This window comes from Oryzias latipes, chromosome 17 (assembly GCF_002234675.1).
Source record: "Oryzias latipes chromosome 17, ASM223467v1".
NCBI lineage: Eukaryota > Metazoa > Chordata > Actinopteri > Beloniformes > Adrianichthyidae > Oryzias > Oryzias latipes.
Genome location: NC_019875.2, coordinates 6,163,619 through 6,189,717, shown reverse-complemented (window position 1 = coordinate 6,189,717; position 26,099 = coordinate 6,163,619). Strand labels below are relative to the sequence as shown.

The 26,099-nt window shown below is 44.8% G+C and overlaps 1 protein-coding gene across 8 annotated transcripts in view; it reads right to left on the bottom strand.

Annotated features, from left to right (window-relative positions):
- Nucleotides 1–22,153, bottom strand: part of depdc5 (DEP domain containing 5) — a 30,586-nt gene extending 8,433 nt beyond the window's left edge. For 2 of the 8 annotated variants that reach the window (XM_023964804.1, XM_023964810.1), the window contains exons 1-35: nt 22,034–22,128; nt 21,601–21,674; nt 21,423–21,510; nt 21,297–21,343; nt 19,825–19,910; nt 19,660–19,743; nt 19,534–19,583; nt 19,274–19,343; nt 19,079–19,157; nt 18,941–19,002; nt 18,782–18,851; nt 18,633–18,705; nt 15,767–15,870; nt 15,618–15,692; nt 14,318–14,452; nt 14,189–14,250; nt 13,610–13,683; nt 12,554–12,623; nt 12,433–12,469; nt 12,245–12,365; nt 11,945–12,168; nt 11,670–11,870; nt 11,334–11,469; nt 11,168–11,256; nt 10,462–10,521; nt 9,173–9,356; nt 8,055–8,215; nt 7,788–7,908; nt 7,421–7,588; nt 7,000–7,222; nt 4,615–4,751; nt 4,473–4,551; nt 4,235–4,297; nt 3,363–3,496; nt 3,196–3,276 (exon numbers count right to left, since the gene is read on the bottom strand). In XM_023964804.1, coding sequence (XP_023820572.1) covers nt 3,196–3,276; nt 3,363–3,496; nt 4,235–4,297; nt 4,473–4,551; nt 4,615–4,751; nt 7,000–7,222; nt 7,421–7,588; nt 7,788–7,908; nt 8,055–8,215; nt 9,173–9,356; nt 10,462–10,521; nt 11,168–11,256; nt 11,334–11,469; nt 11,670–11,870; nt 11,945–12,168; nt 12,245–12,365; nt 12,433–12,469; nt 12,554–12,623; nt 13,610–13,683; nt 14,189–14,250; nt 14,318–14,452; nt 15,618–15,692; nt 15,767–15,870; nt 18,633–18,705; nt 18,782–18,851; nt 18,941–19,002; nt 19,079–19,157; nt 19,274–19,343; nt 19,534–19,583; nt 19,660–19,743; nt 19,825–19,910; nt 21,297–21,343; nt 21,423–21,510; nt 21,601–21,658 — 3,506 coding nt within the window. In that variant the 5' untranslated portion in view covers nt 21,659–21,674; nt 22,034–22,128. Of the gene's footprint in view, nt 1–3,195; nt 3,277–3,362; nt 3,497–4,234; nt 4,298–4,472; nt 4,552–4,614; nt 4,752–6,999; nt 7,223–7,420; nt 7,589–7,787; nt 7,909–8,054; nt 8,216–9,172; nt 9,357–10,461; nt 10,522–11,167; nt 11,257–11,333; nt 11,470–11,669; nt 11,871–11,944; nt 12,169–12,244; nt 12,366–12,432; nt 12,470–12,553; nt 12,624–13,609; nt 13,684–14,188; nt 14,251–14,317; nt 14,453–15,617; nt 15,693–15,766; nt 15,871–18,632; nt 18,706–18,781; nt 18,852–18,940; nt 19,003–19,078; nt 19,158–19,273; nt 19,344–19,533; nt 19,584–19,659; nt 19,744–19,824; nt 19,911–21,296; nt 21,344–21,422; nt 21,511–21,600; nt 21,767–22,033 lie in introns of all 8 variants that reach the window. The other 6 variants (XM_023964806.1, XM_023964809.1, XM_023964807.1 and 3 more) reach the window with 6 other exon arrangements.
- Between the last annotated feature and the right edge of the window lie 3,946 nt (nt 22,154–26,099).

The window sequence follows — 26,099 nt, the reverse complement described above, 5'->3', positions numbered from 1 at the left end:
AACCCTTAACCCCTAACTCATAACCCTTAACCCCTAAACCCTTAACTCATAACCCTTAACCCCTAAACCCATTAACTCATAACCCTTAACCCCTAAACCCCTAACTCATAACCCTTAACCCCTAAACCCATAACTCATAACCCTTAACCCCTAACTCATAACCCTTAACCCCTAAACCCCTCACTCATCACCCTTAACCCCTAACTCATCACCCTTAACCCCTAACTCATAACCCTTAACCCTTAACCCCTAACTCATAACTTTAAACCCCTAAACCCCTAACTCATAACCCTTAACCCCTAACTCATAACCCTTAACCCCTAAACCCCTCACTCATAACCCTTAACCCCTAAACCCCTAACTCATAACCCTCAACCCCTAAACCCCTAACTCATAACCCTTAACCCCTAACTCATAACCCTTAAACCCCTAACTCATAACCCTTAACCCCTAACTCATAACCCTTAACCCCTAACTCATAACCCTTAACCCCTAACTCATAACCCTTAACCCTTAACCCCTAACTCATAACTTTTAACCCCTAAACCCCTAACTCATAACCCTTAACCCCTAACTCATAACCCTTAACCCCTAAACCCCTAACTCATAACCCTTAACCCCTAACTCATAACCCTCAACCCCTAACTCATAAACCTTAACCCCTAACTCATAACCCTTAAACCCCTAACTCATAACCCTTAACCCTTAACCCCTAACTCATAACCCTTAACCCTTAACCCCTAACTCATAACTTTTAACCCCTAAACCCCTAACTCATAACCCTTAACCCCTAACTCATAACCCTTAACCCCTAACTCATCACCTTAACCCCTAACTCATAACCCTTAACCCCTAACTCATAACTTTTAACCCCTAAACCCCTAACTCATAACCCTTAACCCCTAACTCATAACCCTTAACCCCTAAACCCCTAACTCATAACCCCTAAACCCATTAACTCATAACCATTAACCCCTAATTCATAACCCTTAACCCCTAAACCCCTAACTCATAACCCTTAACCCCTAAACCCCTAACTCATAACCCTTAACCCCTAACTCATAACCCTTAACCCCTAAACCCCTAACTCATAACCCTTAACCCCTAACTCATAACCCTTAACCCCTAAACCCCTAACTCATAACTCATAACCCTTAACCCCTAAACCCCTAACTCATAACCCTTAACCCCTAACTCATAACCCTTAACCCCTAAACCCTAACTCATAACCCTTGACCCCTAAACCCCTAACTCATAACCCTTAACCCCTAAACCCCTAACTCATCACCCTTAACTCCTAACTCATCACCCTTAACCCCTAACTCATAACCCTTAACCCCTAACTCATCACCCTTAACCCCTAAACCCCTAACTCGTAACCCTTAACCCCTAACTCATAACCCTTAACCCCTAAACCCTTAACTCATAACTCTTAACCCCTAAACCCATTAACTCATAACCCTTAACCCCTAACTCATAACTTTTAACCCCTAAACCCCTCACTCATAACCCTTAACCCCTAACTCATCACCCTTAACCCCTAACTCATAACCCTTAACCCTTAACCCCTAACTCATAACTTTTAACCCCTAAACCCCTAACTCATAACTTTTAACCCCTAAACCCCTAACTCATAACCCTTAACCCCTAACTCATAACCCTTAACCCCTAAACCCCTAACTCATAACCCTTAACCCCTAACTCATAACCCTTAAACCCCTAACTCATAACCCTTAACCCCTAACTCATAACCCTTAACCCCTAACTCATAACCCTTAACCCCTAACTCATAACCTTTAACCCCTAAACCCCTAACTCATAACCCTTAACCCCTAACTCATAACCCTTAACCCCTAAACCCCTGACTCATCACCCTTAACCCCTAAACCCCTAACTCATAACCCTTAACCCCTAACTCATAACTTTTAACCCCTAAACCCCTAACTCATAACCCTAACCCCTAACTCATAACCCTTAACCCCTAAACCCCTAACTCATCACCCTTAACCCCTAACTCATCACCCTTAACCCCTAACTCATCACCCTTAACCCCTAATTCATAACCCTTAACCCCTAAACCCCTAACTCATAACCCTTAACCCCTAACTCATAACCATTAACCCCTAAACCCCTAACTCATAACCCTTAACGCCTAACTCATAGCCCTTAACCCCTAACTCTTAACCCTTAACCCCTAACTCATAACCCTTAACCCCTAAACCCCTACCCCAGGGGTCAGCAGCCTGTACCTCTCAAAGAGTCATTTGGATCAGTTTCCACTGAGATGAAAGCACAGGGAGCCGCAACACTGGTGTGTTAGAAAAAAAGGTTTTTGCCGATATATCGCGATCTTTCATTCTGCAATACTCGAATTGATTCAAAATCCTGTCTAGATATTTATTTAATTATTTACTTTAGTTATTTGTATTCTTTATGAACGTGATGTTTCCTTTGTTCTTTTGTCCATTTTCCACAACCTGGGTTAAGATGAGTGACATGATGGAAACAAATTCACTTTGATGCAGACTCCTTTCAATTTTTTTTCTTTAATTCCAGTAAACACAATAAATTATATTCACTTTATGGATGAAAACTATGTTTTAGTAGGAAGCAGCTGTTGGTTTGTTCTGGTGTGGAATCATAAGTAGTGAGTCTAAGCCCCGCCCCCGCCTCTCTACCTGTTTGTTGTTTTCCTCTGCGTGTAACCCCCCCCAGCGTCATCGTAGCAGCAAGGTGACAGTATAGGAGGGGCGCCCTAACGCAAATTTAATGAATTTTACGTGGAAATCGGTTGTTTTATTCTAGGGGGGAAAATAGGCTTTTTTGGGCGTTCATGTGTCCCCTATGAGAGCCAGCCATGTTGTTGTTCAAAGAAAGGAAGGACAAGGAAGGAGACGTTTGAGGGGAGGAGCAGTGATGATGATGATGGTGAAAGGAGGGTGGAGCTACCAGGAAAGAGGAGGTTGATGGATGCAGTAAAGGAGGACATGGGGGGTCTGTGTGAGCGAGGACGATGTACTGTTCAAACCCCTAAAGGGAACAGCAGAGGGACAAACGGAAGGACAGCTTGGACTTTGTTGGACGCTGCTCTGAGTCCCGCCCTCGTTTGGGTTTCTCCTCATGTTCCTCAGAGACACATGAATGCAGGAAAATCTGGAGAGAGACATTTGCGTTTGTGTGTGGAGGACGTCTTACGTTGGGTGTTTGATGGCCTCCAGGATCTCCAGCAGGGTGGAGGACGAGGACAGACAGTGTGTCCCTGCAGCAGACTGCCCACTGTCACGAGATCGGGAAACGTTACCGCTGCTAATCGGCGCCCAACCGTCGCTGCCCGTGAGCAGACATGAACGTGAACGGCTCACCTGGCGTCGGCGCCGCCGGCTGCGGCGTCTCCTGCAGGCGGGACTGCGCCGGCTCCAGGCTGGCCAGCTTTTTCTGCAGCCTCCGTGGTTTCAGCGGGCAGCTGGAGGCAGACGCTGGAATTATTCAACTGTTCCTGTGAAAAGGAAGGTCTGACAGGAAACAGCAAACCGGATCCAGAGAGGGATTCTGCTTTTATTAAAGTTACGTCTTTCATTTCTTCTTTAATCTGTTTTTAGTACGGTACTCCTGTAGTCGGTTCTTTACAGGAGTTTGGATCAGAAGGAGGAGTTCTGAGCCAAAGAGTCTCTGGGAAGGAAATCCTCGAACATGTCCATGAAAAAACTTTGAGCTTTACCGCTAATATCTTTGATTATTTAAATTATTTTGACAGAAAAAAGGGACAGATTGACAGAACAGATCTGAGGGTGAATCTTGAGAAACAGGATCTTCCTATAAGTCATGAGAGACTTGTGCTGCAGAACGATGCGAGGACAGAACAGGATCGCCTCTCTTGGTTGAACAGTGAACAGTAGACCGCAGAGTTCTTTGATATACTGCTGGACTTTTCCTTTAGACGCGTCTGGAAATATAGTTTTTCCACAGGCTAGACTTCAATGTTTCCTTCAGGTCACATTTAGATCAACAAAAGAATACGAAAATGTGCTTCACAAACAGAAATCTTTATGTTTTGGACCTAAAACTGTTCATTCGTAGGTCTAGAATGCAGATTTGTTGCACTGTAGCTGTTCAGCTTCATGTCATGTTGAACTAGAAGTTTGAAAACGACACGACTTCCCGCCGCTCACATGCACACGCCCCCTCTGGCTGCAGCATTAAACACACAGAACATCCTGCAAATGCTGCTACTGACCTGAGAAGGGTGGATGTAGGAGGAGCGGGGGCTACGAATAAAATCCAAAATAAAGGCAGCGTCCTGTCAGCACGCAGGAACAACGTGAGGCGGGATCACACCCCCAAAGCCCAGCAAAGAGGCAGAACAGAAGCACGGAGAAAAGGTTGAAAGCACCAGAGCCACAGCAGCAGCACAAAAACTCATGAATGTGCAGAAAGTCGGAGGCTGAAGCAGCACAACAGACAGGAAGACTCACCTTGCGAGGACTGTCTATGAAGGAGACGGTGGAGACGTCGGCCGGAGCTGCAGACGGCTTCGGCTGCTCCTCCAGGCTCCTGCAGGAGACCAGAGGCTGTGAATGCGGCTCACAAGGCCGGCTGCAGCCCACAGACACTCACTTCTGGTTCTGCTCCATTTCCAGCAGTGCTGATAAGGCTGACGTTCCCCTCTTTCCCTGTGGGGGGGCCACAGGCTCACTTGGGTATGAAGACAGGGGGCTGCTGACTTGCAGACTTTTCATGGGGGTCCCCTTCTGCTACACGACAGACACACAAACAGCACAGCGTGTGAGCGTAATGGACTCGGACACATGCGGACGGGTTCTGTTTTGTTCATGACGGTCCTGAAGTGAGGCAGACAGACATATTACTGTGGCCCCCAAACCCCCCAGAATAGCCCTTCTGTGGACGGAGCCACCCAACATCAGCGTTTTACAGATGAAAACGGCGTTTGAACACTTCTGCCATGTTTCTCCTGATGGAGGACATGAAACATTAGGACGAAAACTGCATTTCTGAGGATTTCTTTATTCAAATCACAAATGTTGTCTTTGTGATGTAGAAAATACGCTGGGCGGGGCCAAAGTCTCCCTGCTCTGCTCCATTCTGATCATCCACCTGTAGACAAACAGATCCATGAACGTCTTTGTCTTCCTGGTCTGAGCTGGAATCTGGATCCTATGGAGAGAAATTGGACTCAGTCGGATTTGTGCGTGCGTAATTCTTGATTTGTGCGTAAATTAGGATTTGTGCATAAATTTGGATTTGTGCGTGATTTGTTACTCACAGCAGGGTTTAAAAAAACTTTAAAGGAAAATAAAAATTATTATCTGAGAATATGACGTTCACCTTTAAACGCTAATATATATATTTAAAGTATATTATTCTCCGAGACACCGAATTGATACAAAATGCGTAACAGGAACGACCAGTAGGGGGCACTGTTTTTTTTCTTCCGGAAAAATCAAAGGCAGTCAGACTGAGAGCGTCACGGGAAGAATGGCGGCCCATCTCGGTGGTCAGCGCCCCGAAGTAAGTAGCCTCTATGTTCAACACTAACATCTACTGTCTTCATGTATTGATTGAGTCATTGTCTGGATACGTTTAGAAGGGAAGGCTGATAGGAAAATTCTAATGACCGAGCATTCCACTGGTATTTAAACGCAGCATTTACGGACGAATTTGTGAGACGTGAAAACAGTCTCACGGTAGATCCGTGCGTAACTTTGGCTTTGTGTGTGCGTAACAAGGGATTCGTGCGTGTTTTTTAAAGATGTGTGTGTGTGTAAGTAGTTTCAAGCTGTTGTAATCTTAATTTGTGCATACGTAAGTTGCATTTTGTATTTTTTTCATTTTATATTTTTTTAACTTATACACAAAACGCACAAATCCAAATTTATGCACAAATCCTAATTTACGCACGCACAAAGCAGGAATATGCACACACAAATCCTAATTTACGCACAAATCAAGAATTACGCACGCACAAATCTGACTGAGTCTAATTTCTCTCCATAGGATCAGAACTAGATGGATGGATGGCTCTGATGTTGGCTGCCATTTTTGTTGCACCGCTAATGTTAGCTTGGGGGTGTGAGGGGCTGTTAGCTAGAGGAGAGAGGGTAAACAAAGGAATGATGGGAAATGAGGGCAGGCTCATTTCCCAACCAACAGTCCCGCCCACAACTCAGAGGTGAATTTCTGATGAACTCCTGCTGCTCTGCAGAAACTATGTTCTAGAAAAAACGACACAGTTTTGGGGATTTTGGACAAAAACGGCATCATCATGATTGAAAGACGTCTGGGAGCGCCTTAGAAACAGATCATAAGATGGTCGGAGCGGGACTAGAAGCTGATGAGATTCTGTAATGAAATGTCTCAGTCCTCTACGGTCGCTGACAGCAAAGGACTGTTGGAAAAACCAAAGAAAATCAGAAGCATTGTGGAGGAAATAATGCAAACACAACCGTTGTTCAGGATGTGCAGCAGACACAACTCAACACTTGATAGTTTTCCTGTCCATCACCACAGCCAAACACGGAATGTGAACAAATCTGAAGCATTTGTGCTCCTTAGTCTTTCCTTGTATGAAGCTCAGGAATCCTCCTCATAATATGCAGACTACAGGATTTCATTTGGAGACCGTCTTTGGTGTTTTTGCCCACAAATGACTGCTGGGTGCAGCAAAGGTGGTGTTTTCAGCTGGGAAAAGGTCACCTTTAGCTGCAAGCAGCCTGTTTAGATCACCTGTCGGGTTGTACAGGTACATCAGGAAAGTGCAGGAAGTTTGGATCTGCTCCTGATGAGCATCATCCCAGTACTTTGTGCAATCGGAAAAACTGAAGGACTGTTCCTGCTGCTGGAAGAAAAACATTTGACAGGCAGCCGCACCGGCAGCCATGCAGTGACTGGTTTCTAACTGGATGATGGGAACCAGCACACAGTTGTGTCCACTAGTGTCTTCGTCCACCTAAACACATGCTAAAGACACGGGGCGGGGCTCACCCTGATGATCCGGTCAGAGCGGTGGCGTCTTCGGATCCGGTTGAGGCCCTCCAGGAAGCGAATGAATCCATCCAGCAGGACCCACTCCCCGCTGCTTCCCGCTCCGGCACCCGCTCCCTCTCCGTAAACATCCCAGTGGCCTTCTCCGTCCGCCACGCGGCGAGCTCCACCCGCCGGTAGCAGCAAAAAGCGAGTCCTCCAGAACTTCAGAGAGTCAATCAGGCTACGGTTCAAAGCAGAGGCGGAGTCAGAAACACACTGCTGTATTCAAACCGAGCATCAAGCATCACCAAGAACACAAATGCTGCTAAACGGCCTTTAAATGACTACAATTCTGAGGTTCAACGGTTTCATTGCAGGAAATAGTTCAACGAAGGAGCAGCCTTCAGTGACCAACTCCCAGAAATGACCGCAGCCGTACCTGAAGTCCTCTGAACCAGCAGAGCAGATGTACTGGTCCAGGTAGTTCCACTTGTACTCTTCCAGTCTCTCATGGCCAAACTCAACCCAACAGGAAACGAACTGAGCGTCGGCGTGTGGCGGGCAGAGGCTGTAGCTGTACTGGATCTGAGCAGACTCGTACGGGTACCTGGCACAAACAAAAGATTAGAAGATTCTTCATGTTTTACAGAATAAGCATCAGAAGAAAAGTGACTCAGAAATGAGACGCGTGTTGAAGATGACAGGTTGTTTTGCTGTGAAAAGACAAAGTTTGCTCTCCGACATGCGGCGCTCGGGCCCTGTGGGGTGTAACCCCCCCTCTCTGGGGGTTTCTCAGGTGCACTCACTTTGGCAGGTAGCGAGTCACCGTGATGATCTTGTCTTTGAGGCAGACTTTATGGAAGGTGCGGCCCATGCTGAGCCAGAAAACCGTCTCCTCCTCCTCCCCTCGGCGCATGGACACCAAACCTGACGGGAAATGCCTTTTTAAACAACGGGTCGATACCTCCCCGCTGACGCCCCCCTCTAAGTACAGTCAGGTATCCTAACACGGTTAGATCAAACCAGGAGAGCTAAACCGATCGTTTTGTTTCCATGTGTGGTGAAAGGTTTACCCCGGGTGTACAGAGGACTGCTGCCCAGAGGCGTGGCGGCGGTGGGGGGCGGCTTCCTGTTGTTGGGCTGGACGATGATCTGATACCCCTGCATCAGCCTCTGACAGATAAACTCCTCAAACACCTGGGATGCGCTCATCACTGGAGCGTCATCCTCTCGCCTGGAGGTCAGAGGTCATGGAAGCAACACTCAGTATCAAGTACAGTCAAGTTAACAGGCTGTAATTGTTACGTAAAGGTTAAAAAAATGGTGCTTTGGGTGTTTTAAACGTGTTCTTGTAGCGTTTTTCTGATGAAGGAGGACATTTAGACACAAATTCAGCTTGAAGTTGTGTTTCTGGGTTCAGGTTTTTTTCAAATCGTTGTGAATCAGGCAAAAAATGAAAAAGGCAGCTGGATAAAGATTATATTTAGGTGCTGGGTGGGGCCACAGTCTCTCTGCTCCGCCCGATTCTGATCATCCACCTGGAGACAGATCCAGCAGGAATCTGGATCCAATCAGAAATAATTACGAATAAAGAAATCCTCAGAAAAGCAGCTTCAAGCTTCATTTTCTGTCCTCCCTCATCAGAAAAACAGCACAAGAACACGTCAAAAACATCACAAACCCAGTTTTTGAATCTGTTGGACAATAAATGCCAAATTGAAATTAAGACATTTGAGGAAAACTGATGAAGTCATCAAAACGTGTCATTCAGGAGGAGGCTGTGGTGCATTTTTGACGCATTATCTTTCATTTTCTTTTAGAAGTTTAGCTTCATAAGTATTCATGTTTGGGGTCATGGGATGTATATGTTAACGGTGGGGGGAGGGCTTTCATTTGAATTTCTGTGTTTTTGTTTGGAGCTACACAAAGTATGAGAAGCACTTTTTATAAATAAAGTTTGATTTGATTGAAAAAGGCTCCATATTTGACTAAAAACACCTCTATATTTGTATTAATGCGCCTGGATCTGCGGCCCTGCGGGGTGGGGGAACCCGCCCGGACCGTTGGACTGTTAGGACGAGCAAACACAAACTCTAGACAACGCTTTCAAAATGCAATTTTGTTGTGGAGAAGTTTCTACGATCCTGTCGACAAAGACGAGTCACAACGAAGCAGCAGAACTGCCGAGTACCGCTCCAGGTCACTGTGCGGCAGCAGGTCGTAGCATCCCTCCGTGTAGTCGTTCTGCAGGGTCTGGCGGTCGGGGAAGTAGTCGGTGGTGAGGGGGAGGCACGCCGGCGTGGTCAGCGACTTCCAGTCCACCCCCACCGTGCAGCAGAAGCTGGGCACTGTCGGGGGTGCAGACAGCAGCAGGACTTCATGTACACACAAACATTCCCCAAAGCAAAGACGAACGAATGGGCCCACAGTGGAGGGGTACATGTGTGGGGGGAGGGGGTCGTGAGGTTGGGGTGGGAAAGGGTGAGAAAGAAAACAAAGAGGGGAAAGAGAGGAAGAAAAAACAAAGAGAAACATCACTTGTCTGGAAGTCTGGGGGCCTGCTGGCCCTTCAGATGAGATTGATCACACATGCAGATTGTAGCTCAGAATTATTGCATCCACAGGAGGTGGAGCAGCAGCTGCAACATCTGCAGCAGCTGCAACATTTGCAGCATCTGCAACATCTGCAGCAGCTGCAACATTTGCAGCAGCTGCAGCATCTGCAACATTTGCAGCAGCTGCAGATGTTGCAGCTGCTGCAGCATCTGCAACATTTGCAGCAGCTGCAGCATCTGCAACATTTGCAACATCTGCAGCATCTGCAACATCTGCAGCATCTGCAACATTTGCAGCAGCTGCAACATTTGCAGCAGCTGCAACATTTGCAGCTGCGATGTGGATCCTGCAGATGCAGCAGTTGCAGCTGATGCAGATGCAGGAGAAATGGATCCTGCATCTGCATCAGCATGTGCAGCATCTGCATGTGCAGCAGCGCAGCCTGCTGTTGGAAGAAAGATTGGCCATGCACAGAAACATCACATCTCCGGTTTTGAAACTGAACAGTGGGAATCGGACAGGAACACAGGTCGACAGTCGGTGGCCATGCAGAGGTGGGATGTGAATCCAAGATTTGTGGGATGCAAACAGGTTCTGGTGCGCAGAAATTACAGGAGGCCAAATTAAGTGGTTGTGATCAAATCACCAGGAAAAGGTTCAGACAGTGGAAGTGAAGGAACATAGAGGGGAAGAGCAGAACCAGAACCACATGACCCGTCTGTGCCGTTTATACCTGCAAACCCCGGAGACCCGCCAAGAACCCCGCCCGCCTGCTGAAGCTGAGTGAGCCCCCACAGGTTAAACACACTGTTTCTGCTGTCATTTGTTCAGTGATTAAAAACGTGGTTCTGATCCGGAGGAACAGCTGCATCATCCCAACCCGACCCACTCCGGCCTCCTGCTTACAAAGAAATTCAGACTCACTTGGATCGGATCCACCAGTGGGACAATCTTGGAAGGAGGAGCTACGAGTGGCGAGCGGCCCTGGACGGTTCCACAACAAAGAAAGAGCAGCACAGTCATTTCAGAGCCTCACATTCAGCCGGGAACTGGTTTCCTGAAGCCGACAGAAACGGTCGACAGGTTTGGAAACAGCGGAAGGTTCAGAAAAGCAGCCGGTGAGTGTGAGGCATAAACCCGGCTCCACCCACGGGGAAATCAGAAATACATTCACTTTACTGCATCAACCAGATAATGTTCATGTTTTTACTTTGGTCTTTTTGCACGTCACTTTTTTCTGAAAATCAGAGAACTGGACTCACAACCTGGAGTCTGCATGAACTCTCAGGTGTACTTTAATGGAAAAAACTGTCAAATATTCATATTTTGGGTTTGGTGATCTCTAGACATGGTTCTAAAATGAGGCACTAGCTACAAACTGTTATTCTGCAGATGGGCAGCGTGCTGAATGCTTCTCTGAATCACTGCTCCTCACAGTGTCAAACCGTTGAGGAGCGTCTGCGTGTTCAGGCTGCAGAAACCAGCAGGTCTGCACTAAGCTCATGTTCTTCTGCAGAGCTCGTCGTTCTGGTTGGATTGATGTACGTTTTCTTTTTTTTAATGGTTAAACTTTTGTCACCGTGGACACATTTTACGATATTAAACATCTCTCAGTTTGTGTGCAGATCACCGCTGCCACCGCCACTGCCAGGACTTCCAGCGAACTCCTCTGCTCCCCCACAGCTGTAAAGGTCTCCCGCTTGGCGAGACGTTGTTCTCCTTAAAGAGAAAACACGGTGATCTCCCTGCATACGGCCTCAGCGGTGACGTATGGAGGACACGCGTGTGCACTGAACCTGCCGGTGGCCTCGTGGTAGGCCAGCTCCAGCAGCTCCGCAGACGTGTGGGCGGAGTCTTTCTGCTGGCTGCCCTGCAGCTCCGCCATGTTCTGTCTCGTCTGATGGTGGATCTGGATCGGCTCTCCAGAAGGTCCTGCAGAACAAAGTCCAGCACAGACCGTTGGACTCAACTATTACAGGTCTGACAGGAATAAGGCGGCGGACGCGGCGGATTCACGGCATCGTCGCATCCCCAGAAATGACTCCACGGATGTCTGAAGAACGCGGCGAGGACTTTGAACCCGTTTAAGATTCCAGACCTCTGTAGATAAATCCCAGTGGGAACTAACTCACCCACAGGGAAGGTGTGCATCCATCGCCTGCGATTGGAGGTGAGCTTCATGGGCATCCTGGACGGTGTGAAGGGGTTAATGAGAGCTCTCTGAGGCGTGTAACCTCCTGGACGGATGTGCAGTGTGGACTCAGCACTTCCCACGGTGAACCGGCCTGGGGCACTGGACTCCCGCTGAGAGTCCACCATTTTCTCTAAGAACTCTGAGCAACACAGCCGGGGGTGAAGAGGAGACCCTGAGCTCGTCTTCTTCACGTAGGCACGGTGGCTGCTTTACCTCTGGTGCTCGTGTATCCAAGAGAGCTGCTGACTTCGTAGTGCAGTGCAGGTGCGCGTGGAATGAGCAGCATGTTGGACACGGGACCCAGGCTGTCATCAGAGGCCAGGCTCCGCTGCTCCTCCAGGCCGCCCGAGCACACGGGGGAAGACGCCCCGACGCCTGAGCTGACGTCCACAGAGCCCACGCTCTTCCTCCCACTCGCGTCTCTGTCTCGCCCCATCCTGGTAGAGAGGAAGACGATGCTGCTCAGCACGCTGGTCCAAAAATCCAGCTGTTGCAGCAGAAGCTGGGAAACACCTGTAGATGGTGCTCCTCTGGATCCGCGAAGGACCTGGGAGTCTGAAGACCTGAGCATCGTAGGCATCATAGTCCACCTGGATGGGCAGACTGTTGTCCGGGTCCTTAGGGGCGCACAGGCCTGAGAGACACGGTGCAGTCAATATGTCAACGATGAACACGGCAGAAACATGCGGCTCAAAGCTTACTGTGATCTTTGCTGCTCTTGAACTTTTCTGCATGAATCTAAAACAACAAAATCACAGTTTAGGGTCGAACAGAGAAAAACGTTCCTGTTTTAGGCTGATCTCCAGTCAAACGTCCACAAACCTTTCGACCAGCCAGTTTGATTCGAGGGGTGAAGGAGCCACAAGACCTCTGACTGTTTGACGTGTAGAAGCTAAAAAAAAAAAAACACAACGTGGAAAAAATATGTTTGCAACACTCCTGTCCACCTTAAAAGTGCCAATGTTTGGAAATCAAATTAAAAAATAAAATCTACTAAAGGTTTTTGTTTATAAATCTGTTAAATCAGGTTCTTCCCTAAACAAGAAAACCTAAAACCTCCGCTGATGACCTAAACGCTGTTAAGGGGCGTCACCACGGTAACCTCTGTCAACCGCTGTGACCCGGTAAGCCAATAGGCTCAGAGTCCCCCCCCCCTCCCTCAAAAACATTTCTATTTTTATTCAAATTTATAATCACTCTATACCATGGTCTGGATGAATACTGGATTCTGATTGGCTGCTTGGACAAAAGCAAGCAGTAAGAGGTGAACTTTGAACTGATGCTTCATTTAAACCATCATGACCATCAGCATGAACGTCACTCGCCTTTGCAACCAGTCCGTGTCGGTTCCGGCTCAGCCGTGACTCATTCAGTTTATACGAAGCTTTTTGCCCAGACGTGTTGCCAATAAAGGTGAGAAGGCCCAAGAACACATCACATCCACCAGCTTACCGGTCCGTTTGCATGATAGATACAACATGGATGTATTTGTGGTTTCCCCAACAAAAACCTGCCTGAACCGTCACTCTGCTTCAGTCGGGTCGTCTTCTTCCTAGAGACCATCCACATGATGACGACTGCGTCTTCTGTGGCTCTGTTATGACGGCTGCGTGTCCAGTGTTGGCGGTTTTAGTGGTAAATAAGAGTACGGAGGAGAACTTTCAGAAAACCTTCAGACCAGGACTTGGGGCTCCTGTGACCCGATTGTTCAGTGTTTCTCTGTTGGACAAGCTTCAACAGTACTGACTGCTGTAGAACCCAGAAACTCCACCCACATGGACATCCTCTGTGTGATGCACATTCAAAAATGTCTCTAAAGTGTGTTAAAAGTGAAAGAGACAACTTAACTACAAGCATGATTCTGCCCAGATGTTCTACCTGTGGTTAATCCAGTGAGGAAGGTTGTAGTCGTCTCCCACACGAGAGTCTCCAGGGCTGGTCCTGTTGTGCAGCTTCAGATGACAGACCATATATATATACATATATAAACATTTTCACACACACACCTTTCTTTTTAACCACACACACATAGGATGTCTACACAGACACGTTTCAAACTTGAATGTCATAGAACAGAGTTTTCATTTCCTTAACTCCTCAAAACTGGAACTTTTGTAGTATCTACATTAGGGCCCACTGTGTGATTGATTTCATGTATTTGTTTGCGTTTACATAAACTGGGGTTTCTGCTCATAAAAGCCACAAACACAGAAACATAGCAAATTAGAAAGCTGTGGAGAAATCATCTTTTAATTTTCAGTTCTTGCAGAAAGATAAAAATAGAGATTATGATAACATCAAATCAATCAAAGATAATATATTTTAACACACATTTTTAACATTTATATATATATCTATATATATATAGATATATATATATATATCTATATATATAGATATATATATATATATATATATGTGTATATAAAAACTTTTCTTTTTCTCTGCGCTTGTTACCTTAAATAATGGTACAGCATGCAACGGCTGCTCTCCCATACACACCAGGTCAACGCCGATACCTAGAAGTGGACAAGCGTGCGTCAACATTTCCTTCTCTCATTGTGAGAAAACCAGAGACCTGCTCACCGTTGTCAATCATTCGCTGTTTGGTCAGAATCATGAGTAGACGGTCGACTTCAAACACTCCCACTCCAGGCGTAATGACCACTGACATCTGTCCGGTGCGGTCAAAGTTACGGTTGATGTAGTGCTTGTCAAACACTGAGAAAAACACAGTTTTGTTAGTTACTAAGGCTGTAACAATTCATTTCATATCATCATTTGTGGTTGAAGATCCAATTCACTTTGGTTCATTCTGATCGATCCGATTGGATCTGATCCTCTGACCTAAAGTGGATCCAGATCATCTTCATCCAAACTTCCAGCAGTGAGACTCAGACAGAAATTCCTGAACAGTGAAGTTTTCCAGATTCTTGGATTTCTTCCAGATCCTCAAGTGGAAATGAAATGTGTCCAAATAAACAAGTAAACTAGAATGAATGTCAAATCCATTCACATGTTAGTTTACTAAAGTTCAGCCCACTGTTGTTTTTCCACATCCAGAGAATCCAAAGGGAACATTCTAGACACTGGATGGTCACATGACTTTATTCAAAGTCTTTCCACACATTGGACTGGAATGATTGACTGATCCGTGTTGATGACGTCACATGAGTGTTTTCCGCTGTGATTGGTCCTTTTTACCTTGTACCAAACTTACCCCACCTCAATCCAAATGGTATCTTCCAAAATTGATGACCAATTTATTACATTGTCCATTGTCCATTTTTAACGGTTTAGGTTGATTTGATAAACTTGCCTCACACAGATTGAACTGTTTGGATCGAAGGAATAGAAGTCGATTCATCGTTACACCCCTACCAAGCCACCAATATAAAATCTGAAGCAGCTAGTCTAAGTTTGGCCATATTTGTGTCATTCTCATAACGTTTGGCCACAAATGTATCTTAAAAATGTCTTGGTGTTCTTTCTCTCAAACACATGTTCTCTCCTCCATCTAAAATGATTCTCTTTTTATTTGTATGAGAAAATAATTACACTGCCTCCTCTGGTGACACTTGAACCCTGAAGTAAACATGAGGCGGAAACTAACATCAATCCAGTCAAAGTAAATCAGAAATATGGTTAGAATGAAACAAACTGCAGTATGACAGTGATTTCAAAAACACCTCTCAATAGGACTGTTTGTCCTTTTTCATTGTCAGATTAACACTTTCTCCAATCGTTTTTCTCATTTGTGTCTTTGATTTTCAGCTCTTAATCCTTGAAACAAGAGGATGGAATGAGACGGGCAAAGAAATGACCCAGAATGAGTCTGACATCCGTGTCTAGTGACCAGCGGTTTCACTGGCTCTGTGCTACTCACCATTAAAAGAAAGGTTAATGGCCTCCAGGTAGTTTCCCTGTGCAGCAGTTGAGTTATAACCCAGAGGAAAACCATCTGCAGCCAATAAAACAAACACAAAAAGTCAACTGGATCCACAACCTGGAACCTAAAACGGCTCCGAGCAATACCTGCTTCCTTTAGCCGCACCAGAACTGGATACTGGATGAAGAGCTTTTTGATGGTGACCAACAGCGATGTCCACTCGTCTCGTCTCTCATTCTGTGCCACAACTCTAAAACACACGAGGAAATGTCAAAATGAGCCGTCTTCAACTCCAGTTGTTTTTTCTGCCAATCCCAAGGAAGTGACGCTCATGGGCAGGCCTCATGGGATGCTTTTTCCACCCCTGTGCTCAGTTCAATCTCTAAATCAAATCATTGAATGGGTTTAAGACTATTGATTAATAAAATTAGGAAAATCTATGTCAATTCAAGTGCATCAATTTTCCATTGATGGTAAAGCCTCACCTGCTATCAGGAGGTGTATACTATAGATAGAGGAGTCTTGGATGCAGTGGTATAAAGTCCACCACCACCGGACTCTAGAGAAGTGGAGACATGTTCTCCAGAATAAATACTTGCGCTTCAATCTAAAGGACCGTTTGGGTTCAACAGTCAGGAGAACAACTTTAGTCTGATTAGTCTGACTGCACCATCCCAACTTTAAGGTTTTGGCAGAAGGAGTATTATTATGTGGGGTTGATTTTTTTTGAAAAACTTGATGTGGCACCTTAGATCCACTAGGAGGAATCATGAATGCTTCAGCAGACCAAGAAATTGAAAAGAAGCATGCTAGAATAACTCCTCTGCTTTAACGTGACAAAGAGAGATGCTTCACTGCAGGATGAAGGAATGCGTTATTGGCCTGTATAAAGTCCTGCTTCAACTAAAACCTTATTAGACTGAAGGCTGAAAGCCAGGCCCTCCTTCTGGAGGAACAGCCAAACAGCCCATAGTCACACTCCTCAACCCCTTCGAGAGACTTCCAGAAGAGTTGAGACAGTTTGTCTTCAAAGTGTGAGCCGCCACCACAGTACCTCTACGGGTTACGGAGAGGACGACTCTTCAGTCTATTTACTTGTAAAGACAACAGACTGCATACACTTGGTAATGCAGAGGAGCAAAATGCTTCAATTATCCTGAATTTAAACGTTTAATTCATGCCAACCAGGTCTTTGCTGTCATGGTAACAGACAGAAACTTCCAGCAAGACCACAACCAGGAACAATGGCGACACTGAGGGTCACGTTCCTGCTAGAACTCCCACACTACCTGTTCTAACTGGCTGGACATACCTGATCCAGGTAATCAGGCAGGAGTAGGGCAAAGATATCAGGAAAAGATGCAGATACACTGTTCTTTGAGGACTGGAACCCCCCACCCTCTGCTGTGTTTCAAAGTCGTTCTGAATATACTACTCAATGGGATTGGTTACAACACAAAAATAAAATCATGACACTGATCTACACACATGACTTCCTTTTAGAACAGAGCACAAAAGGTTTCCTTAACAAACAAAAGCAAAAAATAAACTCAGAGGCCAAAAGCATTTCAGAAGTACTTCTGCAAATGGAAGCGGCATGATGGCTCAGTCGGCTGCATGTAGGACTGACACGTGGAGACCAGGGTTCGATTCCCAGAGAGCGCGATGAGCTTCATCCAGTGTGGGTCCTTGGGTAAGACCCTTCAGGCTGCTGCCTAACTCAGGGGTCCTTTACGTTTGCTCGAGTTACATTTAGGACTTTTTAAGACCTTACATTTAAAAAGTAAAGACCAATTTTTCTGCCTAATTCCCTGCTGATGAAGAAAAATGAAATCCTTGGATTCCAGACCAATAATTTCTACAGTGATTCTGAATGTGAAATACAAGAAACAATAATTTCAAAAGTGCCAGATGAACATCCTACCCAAACAAAATCACCTTCTTAGCTCGGCTCTCTTGGCTCTTGGTACCAATCTCTTCGTCCACTACAGCCACTTCTGCCATCGTCTCCTCAGAAGGTTGGACCTTGATATTCGGTCGGATCTCCGTCTCCCTGCCTTTCCCTCAGCCTCCTCTGCCAGTCTGTCTGCATCCCTGACCAAAACCTCAGACGTCTTTTCAGCCTGGACTACTTACGCTGGTCCTCCCTTCCCGTCCTCTAAGGAGCCCGGGCTTCTGCCTTCAACCTGTCTAAGTCCAACTGGACCCGATATTTGGTCCTGACTGCTGCTAAACCAGTGTCTGTTTAAGCGTCTCGGTAGAGGGTCGCAAAAAGAGAATCAGAATCCTCATGGTGGGTCAACAGCATGTTTCTTGTCCAGCCAGGGGTCTGACCTGGGTAACACCTCCATGTTGTATGATGTCATCACGCACCAGCTTCCGTGTGACCACAGGGCCTCCAAGCATGTTATTTAAACTCCACCTCTCTGTTGATAGAGACTCTTCTCTCCACTGTAGCTCAGTTGTAGGAGAGGATGAGCAGTTTCTTGCAGAAGGCCCCCAGTTCAGAATGGGGCCCCCTGAGGACACTGCTTAAGCAGAGGGCCAGCCAAGGAGCCAGCATCTTCGTGACGGAGGCAGAGCCCCCATCTTTGTGTGACATCGCAGAGGCTGTTAATATGATTTTATTTATAACTGAATTAACTTATTTTTAGTTCAACAGCTCTGAAGAAAACCATGCCAACCAGAACCCAGAAGAAGGATCATCTCAGGACCAACAGCTTCATGTGGTTCATCAGTGACAATATCAAAGTGTTTGAAAGCATCTGCAAGTCGTCTGGATCCACAGCTGCACTGGAACATATCCTGCTGCTCGTTTCTTGTGTGTAGTCACAACTGGGCCCTAGTCTGGGTCTCCCTGTGCCGGTCCCCAGCCAGGATAAAATACAGGGTTGTGTCATTAAGGGTATCAGGAGTAAAACTGTCCGCCAAACCACCTGAGTGAGTCAGGCGACCGCTGACGGGATGTGCTGAAAGCTGACCAACTAGTGGAGAAGGAACTTAAGGACTTACCTGTAGAAGTCTTCATAGAAATGTCCTTCGTGATCCTGTCTAATGGAGCCTTTCAGAATCTCAGGAAACTCCTCTGAACAAACAAACAGTCTTCTTTTAAAACACTAACCAGAACATTTGCAAATGCTGCTAGAATGTAAAAGACTCACCAAGAGATTTGGCACTGTAGAAAGTCCGTGAGAACAACACAACGGTCACTTCGTGACTGCAGTTCTTCTCCTGAAACAACATTAATTATCTGTTCTGACATAGTGAAAAACATAAAAAGGAGGGAAAAACAAACATGAGATGGAGGCCAAAACTCAAACCTTCCACTTGGCAAAAAGGTCAGAGAGGAAGCCGTTTACAGCCTTCTCAAAGTAGAGGTCACCTGAGAGCAAAACATCTCAACTCAATCTCGGCCTCAAGTATTAGGTTCCCATGGCAACGAAATTTTCTGAACCCACCATAGATGTCAAAGTCCCACATCTCACAGCTCATCTGGATGAAGATGTAGACCATGGCAGACGTGGATCTGAACACCACCTGAGGAACAGGACCAGGCCCTGAATACATTCACGCTGGCCCACGGCATCTGGGATACCCCTTCTTTTCAAAGGGATTTTAGGCTCCTCCCCCGCTGAATCTCAGGCAACACTCACCCTGGTCTCCTCACTGATGTAACCACAGGTCACCTTCTCCCCTTTCACCCACAGTTCACTGGCCTGCGCTCTGAAAAAGAAAACAGCAGCAAAATAAAAATCCAAGGATGTTTTACTGTCAATATTTAACAGAATCGTCAATGCACGGGCACCAAGGCACTAATTCTGTTTTAGCCCCACTGTAACTAAGGGGTGGCATATCTTTACAATTATCTTTTCCTTCAAGTATTATTATACAAATAAAACAAAAAACAAGTTACCTGATTCCAGCAAATTCAACCTTCTGAGTCACGTAAGCGCAAGTGCTCACCTGAAATTCAAAGAAACAAATTAAAACTAAGCCGTGTTGAAAAAAACATGTTGAGATGAATGGAAGCGTGAACCACCAGGCTTTTCTTCAGTCGCCACATGTCGCCTCTGCCAATGTACTGGTCCTTAAACGTCAGCTCCACCAGATCCAGCGTCACATCCTTTGAAGGAAAAATACAAAAAATATTCCACATTCTGGGAAACCAACAGGTGTGTAGCTGTGTCGCCCTGAGAAAACATACCTTAGGATCAACAATGTTGACAATAACGTCCTGGTATGCACGCAGTTTGAAGGCTTGAGCCACCGTCTGATCCACACTGATCGTCTCTGTGGGACAAAATGTCAAAACTCCAAACCTTTCTCCAAACCGACAAAACAACAGGAGGAGAATATTTTAATGACTTTATGACCATTAAAACCACCGAGCCCGTTCATTCAGTTCTGACGTTCTTTTCTGAGCTTAGTGAAAGAAAACAGAAATCCATCAACAACACTTCAGTCACTCAGCAGAGAAAGGATTCTGGGTTTAACGTCCATCAAAAGAGAAACAGAACCAAAAGTTCTGTTGGCTTGAAGAGGTCAAACTTGCTGCTTCGCAGAATTCCGATCATCTTCCTGATCCAAACTCTGCTCTACCTTCTGAAGACAGGTGGGTTCTGAGTGACGATGGGCAAAAGATAATTCACAGGGAGCCCATGTGAGTATCGGGACGTCGGCATCCTTTGTTCACCAGGTCACAATACTACTACTTCTTACTTTTTGCATTTAAAGCCTCGTTAGAAAGTCATGAACAGAGATGACATTCTGTCCTCCCAAACAGGCGAGGAAGGCCGGTGTCCTTCCACAGGGAGTTAGGACGGCTGAGAAGCTGACCGTGGAGCCTACAGGGCAAGTCTGACGCATGAAACCCAGAACGCAACGCACGACTGCAGCCTTAACCATCAGGTATGGGAGGAAAATGGCGTGATTGGCTCCACTATCGAGCAGGGAAAACCGCACGCCAAACGTACGACCTACGCTGTGGAAGAAGAATGGCTGACCTTTGGCCGTCCGGTGCTGGAAGGAATACGTTTGAGAATTTTTTAAAAACAACTCCACGTCTTTATCTGAAAAAGCAGGGCCAGAAAGCCCCTCCCTAGCAGCATTTAACAAAATGTCAATATATGGCAAGACAGCTGTTCTGAAAGACAACCATCTCCGTTTGGTTCATGTTCCTACCTGCACTTCCAACACTTTGCTGCAGGTTTAGCATGGATTGCTCAGATCAGGGTTACAGGAAATTAGCCAGACATTGTGGAAAACTCAGTAAAATCCCTGCTTTTCTCAACCAATCTGAAGAGCAATCTGGGGGGTTTGGAACATTTAGCAGACTGACACGGACTTCCTTTCCTACGGAGGCGTTCTGAGCGAGTTTTGTGGAGGTCCTGTGGCAGACCCAGAACACGCTGGACACACTGCATCACTTGGCTGGCCTGGCAATGTTTTCAAATCGGGAAAAAGCTGGGCGAGGTGGCAGAGGAGAAGGAGGATTGAGAACCTTTACAGAGACTGTTGCTCCTCTGTGCTCAACCCTAAACATGCAGAAGACAAAAGGTGGATGGAGGGATGGAGAAACGATGTGCTCTGCTTCCTCAGCCTTTGCAGGAACGGCATCTCCAAACACGCCTACCTCCACCCCAGCCAAGCAAAGGCGATCAGACTGGACGTCTTTACCTTTCTGGAGGTCTTCTTTCAGGCTCTTCACTTGCAGCAGGAGAGGGCTGCAGATTCCAAAGGGAGAAGGCGGTGAAATGGAGTCGCAGCTGACGGACATCAGAGATGCTGTTCAAGCAGCCTCACCTGTATTCATCTGAGGGATGTGCAATCTCAATGACATCCCCTAAATTAACCTGAGGGAAGATCTTGGGGTTGACAACCAACTCGTCATCTGTTGACAAAACGAGTATATTCAAACGGTACTCCAACCAAACCATGACTCTGACTAAAATTAGGAAAACGTGCAGATGTTTCTGCTTACCGCTTCCGCCGAAACCTTTCTTGTGCAGCACCAGTTTGTAGGATTTATTCGTCTTCATGTTGAGTCTGCTGAGTCTGCTGAGCAATAAGCCTGTTTAATTCCCAATCCTCTCAGGAAAACGCACTGGGTTCCCAGCTCTGGTCCTTGGGGGACACCGTCCTGCATGCTTTCCAGCAACAATGATGAAAAACGAGCTTCCATCACGCTTCTGCAGAAACGTGGAAAACATGCAGGACAGAATAGACCAGGACCAGGACTAGGACTAGTAGTACTAGGACTAGGACTACTGTTAAATCACTTTCATGTGCAGACTTACTTCTTCTTCAGTTGTGCAAATTTGTTTTTGAACAGCGGCGGTTCAATACAACTAGAATGCACATCACATGACTAAAGTCTGGAATGCTGCCTGCACATCTATGAGGATGTTACTTACATGGAATAACAGCGATGTCAGAGGGAAACTACAGTCAGAAAGTCTGCAGCGCGTTAGCGGCGGAAGCTAGCATTCGGCTACTTCCTTCAAAACAGGGACGCGATTGGTCATCCGCCCGATCAAAGAGTGTTCGACTACGAGATGACTCACGTCGGTGACTTTCCGACGTCGATTTTAACGTTAAGGTATAAAAACAGCTGAGCAGACGCACAAAGGCTTGAAATTGAACAGTACTGGAAAAAGTATATGGGAGAAAGAGACAGCAAATAACAGCAATGCCCGGCAGTGGCTGGTCTCTCTCTGAGAAAAGAACATAGCAACCTCCCTGAACAGAATCCAGTAACCATCAGTGATAGACATCAAAAAAGAGTCTCAGGTATGAAGAACTGGAGCAGGGGTGTCAGGCCCGCCAGGTGGTTAAGTCCGGCCCACACACGTAAAGTAAAAATCATAAGGATGAACAAAAAAGAATGCAAGTTTCTAGTCCATTCCTGTGGGGAGTTATGATTTTTTAAAGAAATAACCGAAATGCGCAATTCCGCCACTAGGGGAAGCAAAGGAATAGCAAAACAGGTGAAACCAAAAAGCGAAACTTAACAGCTCTGCATCTGGGTAAGAATCACTTTGGTTCCCTATGTTGTCAAAAAATGGACTGAAGAGCTTTCCATGAAAAATGGACAGAATTTTTTTTCCACAAAGCTGAATGCAAAACCCCGATGGTTGGTATGTCATCAACAGGTCGCAGTGCTGAAAGAATATAACATTTAGCACCACTATGAGACTCACTATAAAGAAAACTTTCACCATTTGCAATTAAGAAAAGAGAAGAATTACCAACTATTAGCTGGACTGAAAAACAACCGTTTGCATTCACTGCAGCTGTGACGTCAGTGATGGAGCAGTGACAGCTACCTTATTGTAAACACGTTGATGCAAACATCCAAACCCTTTTCAGAGTTGAACTTGTGCCCCAAAAAGCAGTCCACCTTTGCCAACATGAGTCTGTCAAGGATTACGATTGCAGATCCAACATCTCTGAGGAGACTTGGACGCCAAATGAAGGAATCCAGTCATTTATTGCATTTTCGGTTGCTATTTATGAAAACACCAACATCACAGATATATACAGACACAACAACAGCTGATGACATGGTGAGCTCTCTAGTTACTGTGCCAGACGATGTTGGTGTGAACTGGTCACGTGATTTCACTCTGGTCACTGATGGCGCCCCATCAAAGGTCAGGAAGAAGGAAGGTGTTGCCATACAATTCAGGCAGAAACCAGGAAAAGACTCTTGGACATTTCATTGTGCTTTGCACAATTGAATGACAGTAAATGTGTTTCTGCACAGGATTTGAATCCTGATATTGACAGTCGGGTGAAGTTTGATGAGAGAAAGGGAGGTTAAATTCTTATGATCACAAACGTAAGCAGGTTTAATTTAGTTAAATTTTTAATGGTTTGGACATTTATATTTTAGGCACAGTGTTTCGTTTTTTTCTGTGGCCCCATTTGGATTGCTTCAGTGTCAGATGTCAAATATTCAGTCTGTATAAAATTATGTAGACCAACTTTTTTTTAAATGAAATTCATTTTATTTGAGATCCATTGGCCCCAAGTGATTAGGCTACTATGTTGGTTGAGGTATTATTTCCAACTGGGTAAAAAAACTAAAACAAAGCTTTTATTTTGCTTTTACGTTACTGGTCCGGCCAACTGGAGATCAGACGGGCTGAATGTGGCCCCCGAACCAAAATGAGTTTGACACCCCTGAACTGGACAATGAGTTATATCGAACTGCCGGACAGCACCAGGGGTGCAAAAAGTGGGTATGCAGTGAATGCGTTGATAGGGGCGCCGGCCAAAGGGGGCGCCAAACCGAAGTTGTGAAAATTATTTATAGCCCGTATTTTTAAATTTCACAGCTGTTTGTGCACATATATTTACACGATACGATCAGCGACAGAAGCACATTGTCCCTGGTTGGGTGCCCCCGCCGCAGCCGCTTCTCCAGGCTAAAGCTACCAGTAAAATGTTCACAAGTTTCTTGCAGCTGTACTGAGCAGGACTTACAGCATCAATAATCATGAAGAGAAAATAAAGGAGCTTGTTTGTGCTGATTTTGTTTTAAATATTTTCTTTAACTAGATGTACCAAAACACTGAAAAGTTTTTATCCTATGACTGAAACAGCACTAAATGATGATAACAGCTGCTCCTGTGGGCAGTAGTATGTGTGATGGTGGGTTAGATGGTGTTTTTGTTTCTTTTTATATTGTTAAAATTTGGGATAATTTTCTTTTTTGAGTCACTACTTAGTTTACAGCCTTTTGATTTTAATATAACTTTGACTGAACAACATTTTGAATTTTAGTTAAACATTTGGAGATGTTTAACAACAATAAAGAAATATATTTTATTCTATCACACCACTAACTGATATCCAACAAAAATGTAATTTAAAAACGTTTCTATTTTTACACATAGTTTAGTCACTGTATTCTTTTAAAATCTTTCTAACACAAAGTTTATATCAAACAGCTGTGAGGATGGAGAGACAGACGAGAAAAGAGAAAAAGAATCAGGACAGATGGAGGAAAGAAACAGGTTGGTCTTATGGTGGACATTCAGGGCAAAGCCATTTCATACCAAGTCTGCCATTTTTAAATAGTATTCTTAATTAAAAAAAAAACTTTTTTATTTAAAACATGACATAATTGTTGCTTGGCCTTATGATTTAGTGGAGAAGAACACAGGCAAATGTGAAGGAGACAGACATGAGGTTGGTGATCCATGTGATATCAAAGAGAGCAGAGATGACTTTAGGTGGGAATCATTAAACTATTAAAGTCACAAAAACCCAGATGCTCATTCTGGTTTAAACTTCTGCTGACCACCTGTTCACCTTTTTTGGGAAAACAAGTGCAGACATACAAAAGAAGTCAGTCCCAACAGAGAAGAAAGAGGAGAGAAGTTCAGATGATGATGATGATAGAGAGAAAGAGAGATGATCAGCTGATGATGACGAGGGAAAAGAACAGAGAGGTGCAGGGAGAGGGCTGGGGCATGGCATTACTAAGAAGAACCTTCTGAATGGCCTTCACCTCACAAAAATCTTCTGCTGGGTCATATCCATAATCAGAAAAGAAGGGATGAGATTTATACATTTTAACAATTTCATAACAGACTACTCGTTTTTTCTTCAAAAACTTTATTGATCACAACGATCCAATACAAAACAGTACAATATAACAGGAAAAGAACAAGCCAGGGCGTTATTATTACATTTTATACAAAGACATTGATCAAGATCAAAAGATCAAGTGTTTTAATGGCTTTCTCATTGCCAGATAACCAGACTACTCAAAAGTTTTACAATTATTTCTAATTAGCAGACCCATATATTAAACCCCTAAATTTTATTTTAAATAAAATTCTCTTTTCTGTTATTTCACTTCATTGTTAAACTTTGCTACATTATTTGTTTGTATTTGAAGATGAAGATATACATATATATATGTGTACAGTACCACTTTATTTAAAAGTGTTTTTTTACTTTATTTGCAAACGTATGACCAAACAGGCAATCAGATTATCTTCATAAACAATATCTTTGTAACCAGTACACATAACTGAGGAAAAAATTAATACAAAAACAAATAAAATAAAATAAAAATTAACATGACAAAATCATGCCATGAATAAGTAAAATAACACTCATTCATACTCATACGTACAACAGGGGTCCTAGAATAATTTAAAATTGTTTAGTGTGTCCAACATACTTTGTCTGCCAGAGGACCCGAGAGCCGCAGAGAGCATCGAAGTTTTTAAAAAAAGGCTAAAGACCCATTTTTTAACTTGGCTTTTAGCTAATCTTTTACTACCTTTATTTTTCTTTTTATTTTAATGCTTGTTTTTTATGTTATTTATTTTGCTTTGTTTAATGTAAAGCACTTATTATTTCATATGAAAAATGCTTTATAAATAAAGTTTGATTGATTGATTGATTGATTGATTGAACAGTAGATTTGCACCGTTTATATGCATACAATTTAAAGCTTCA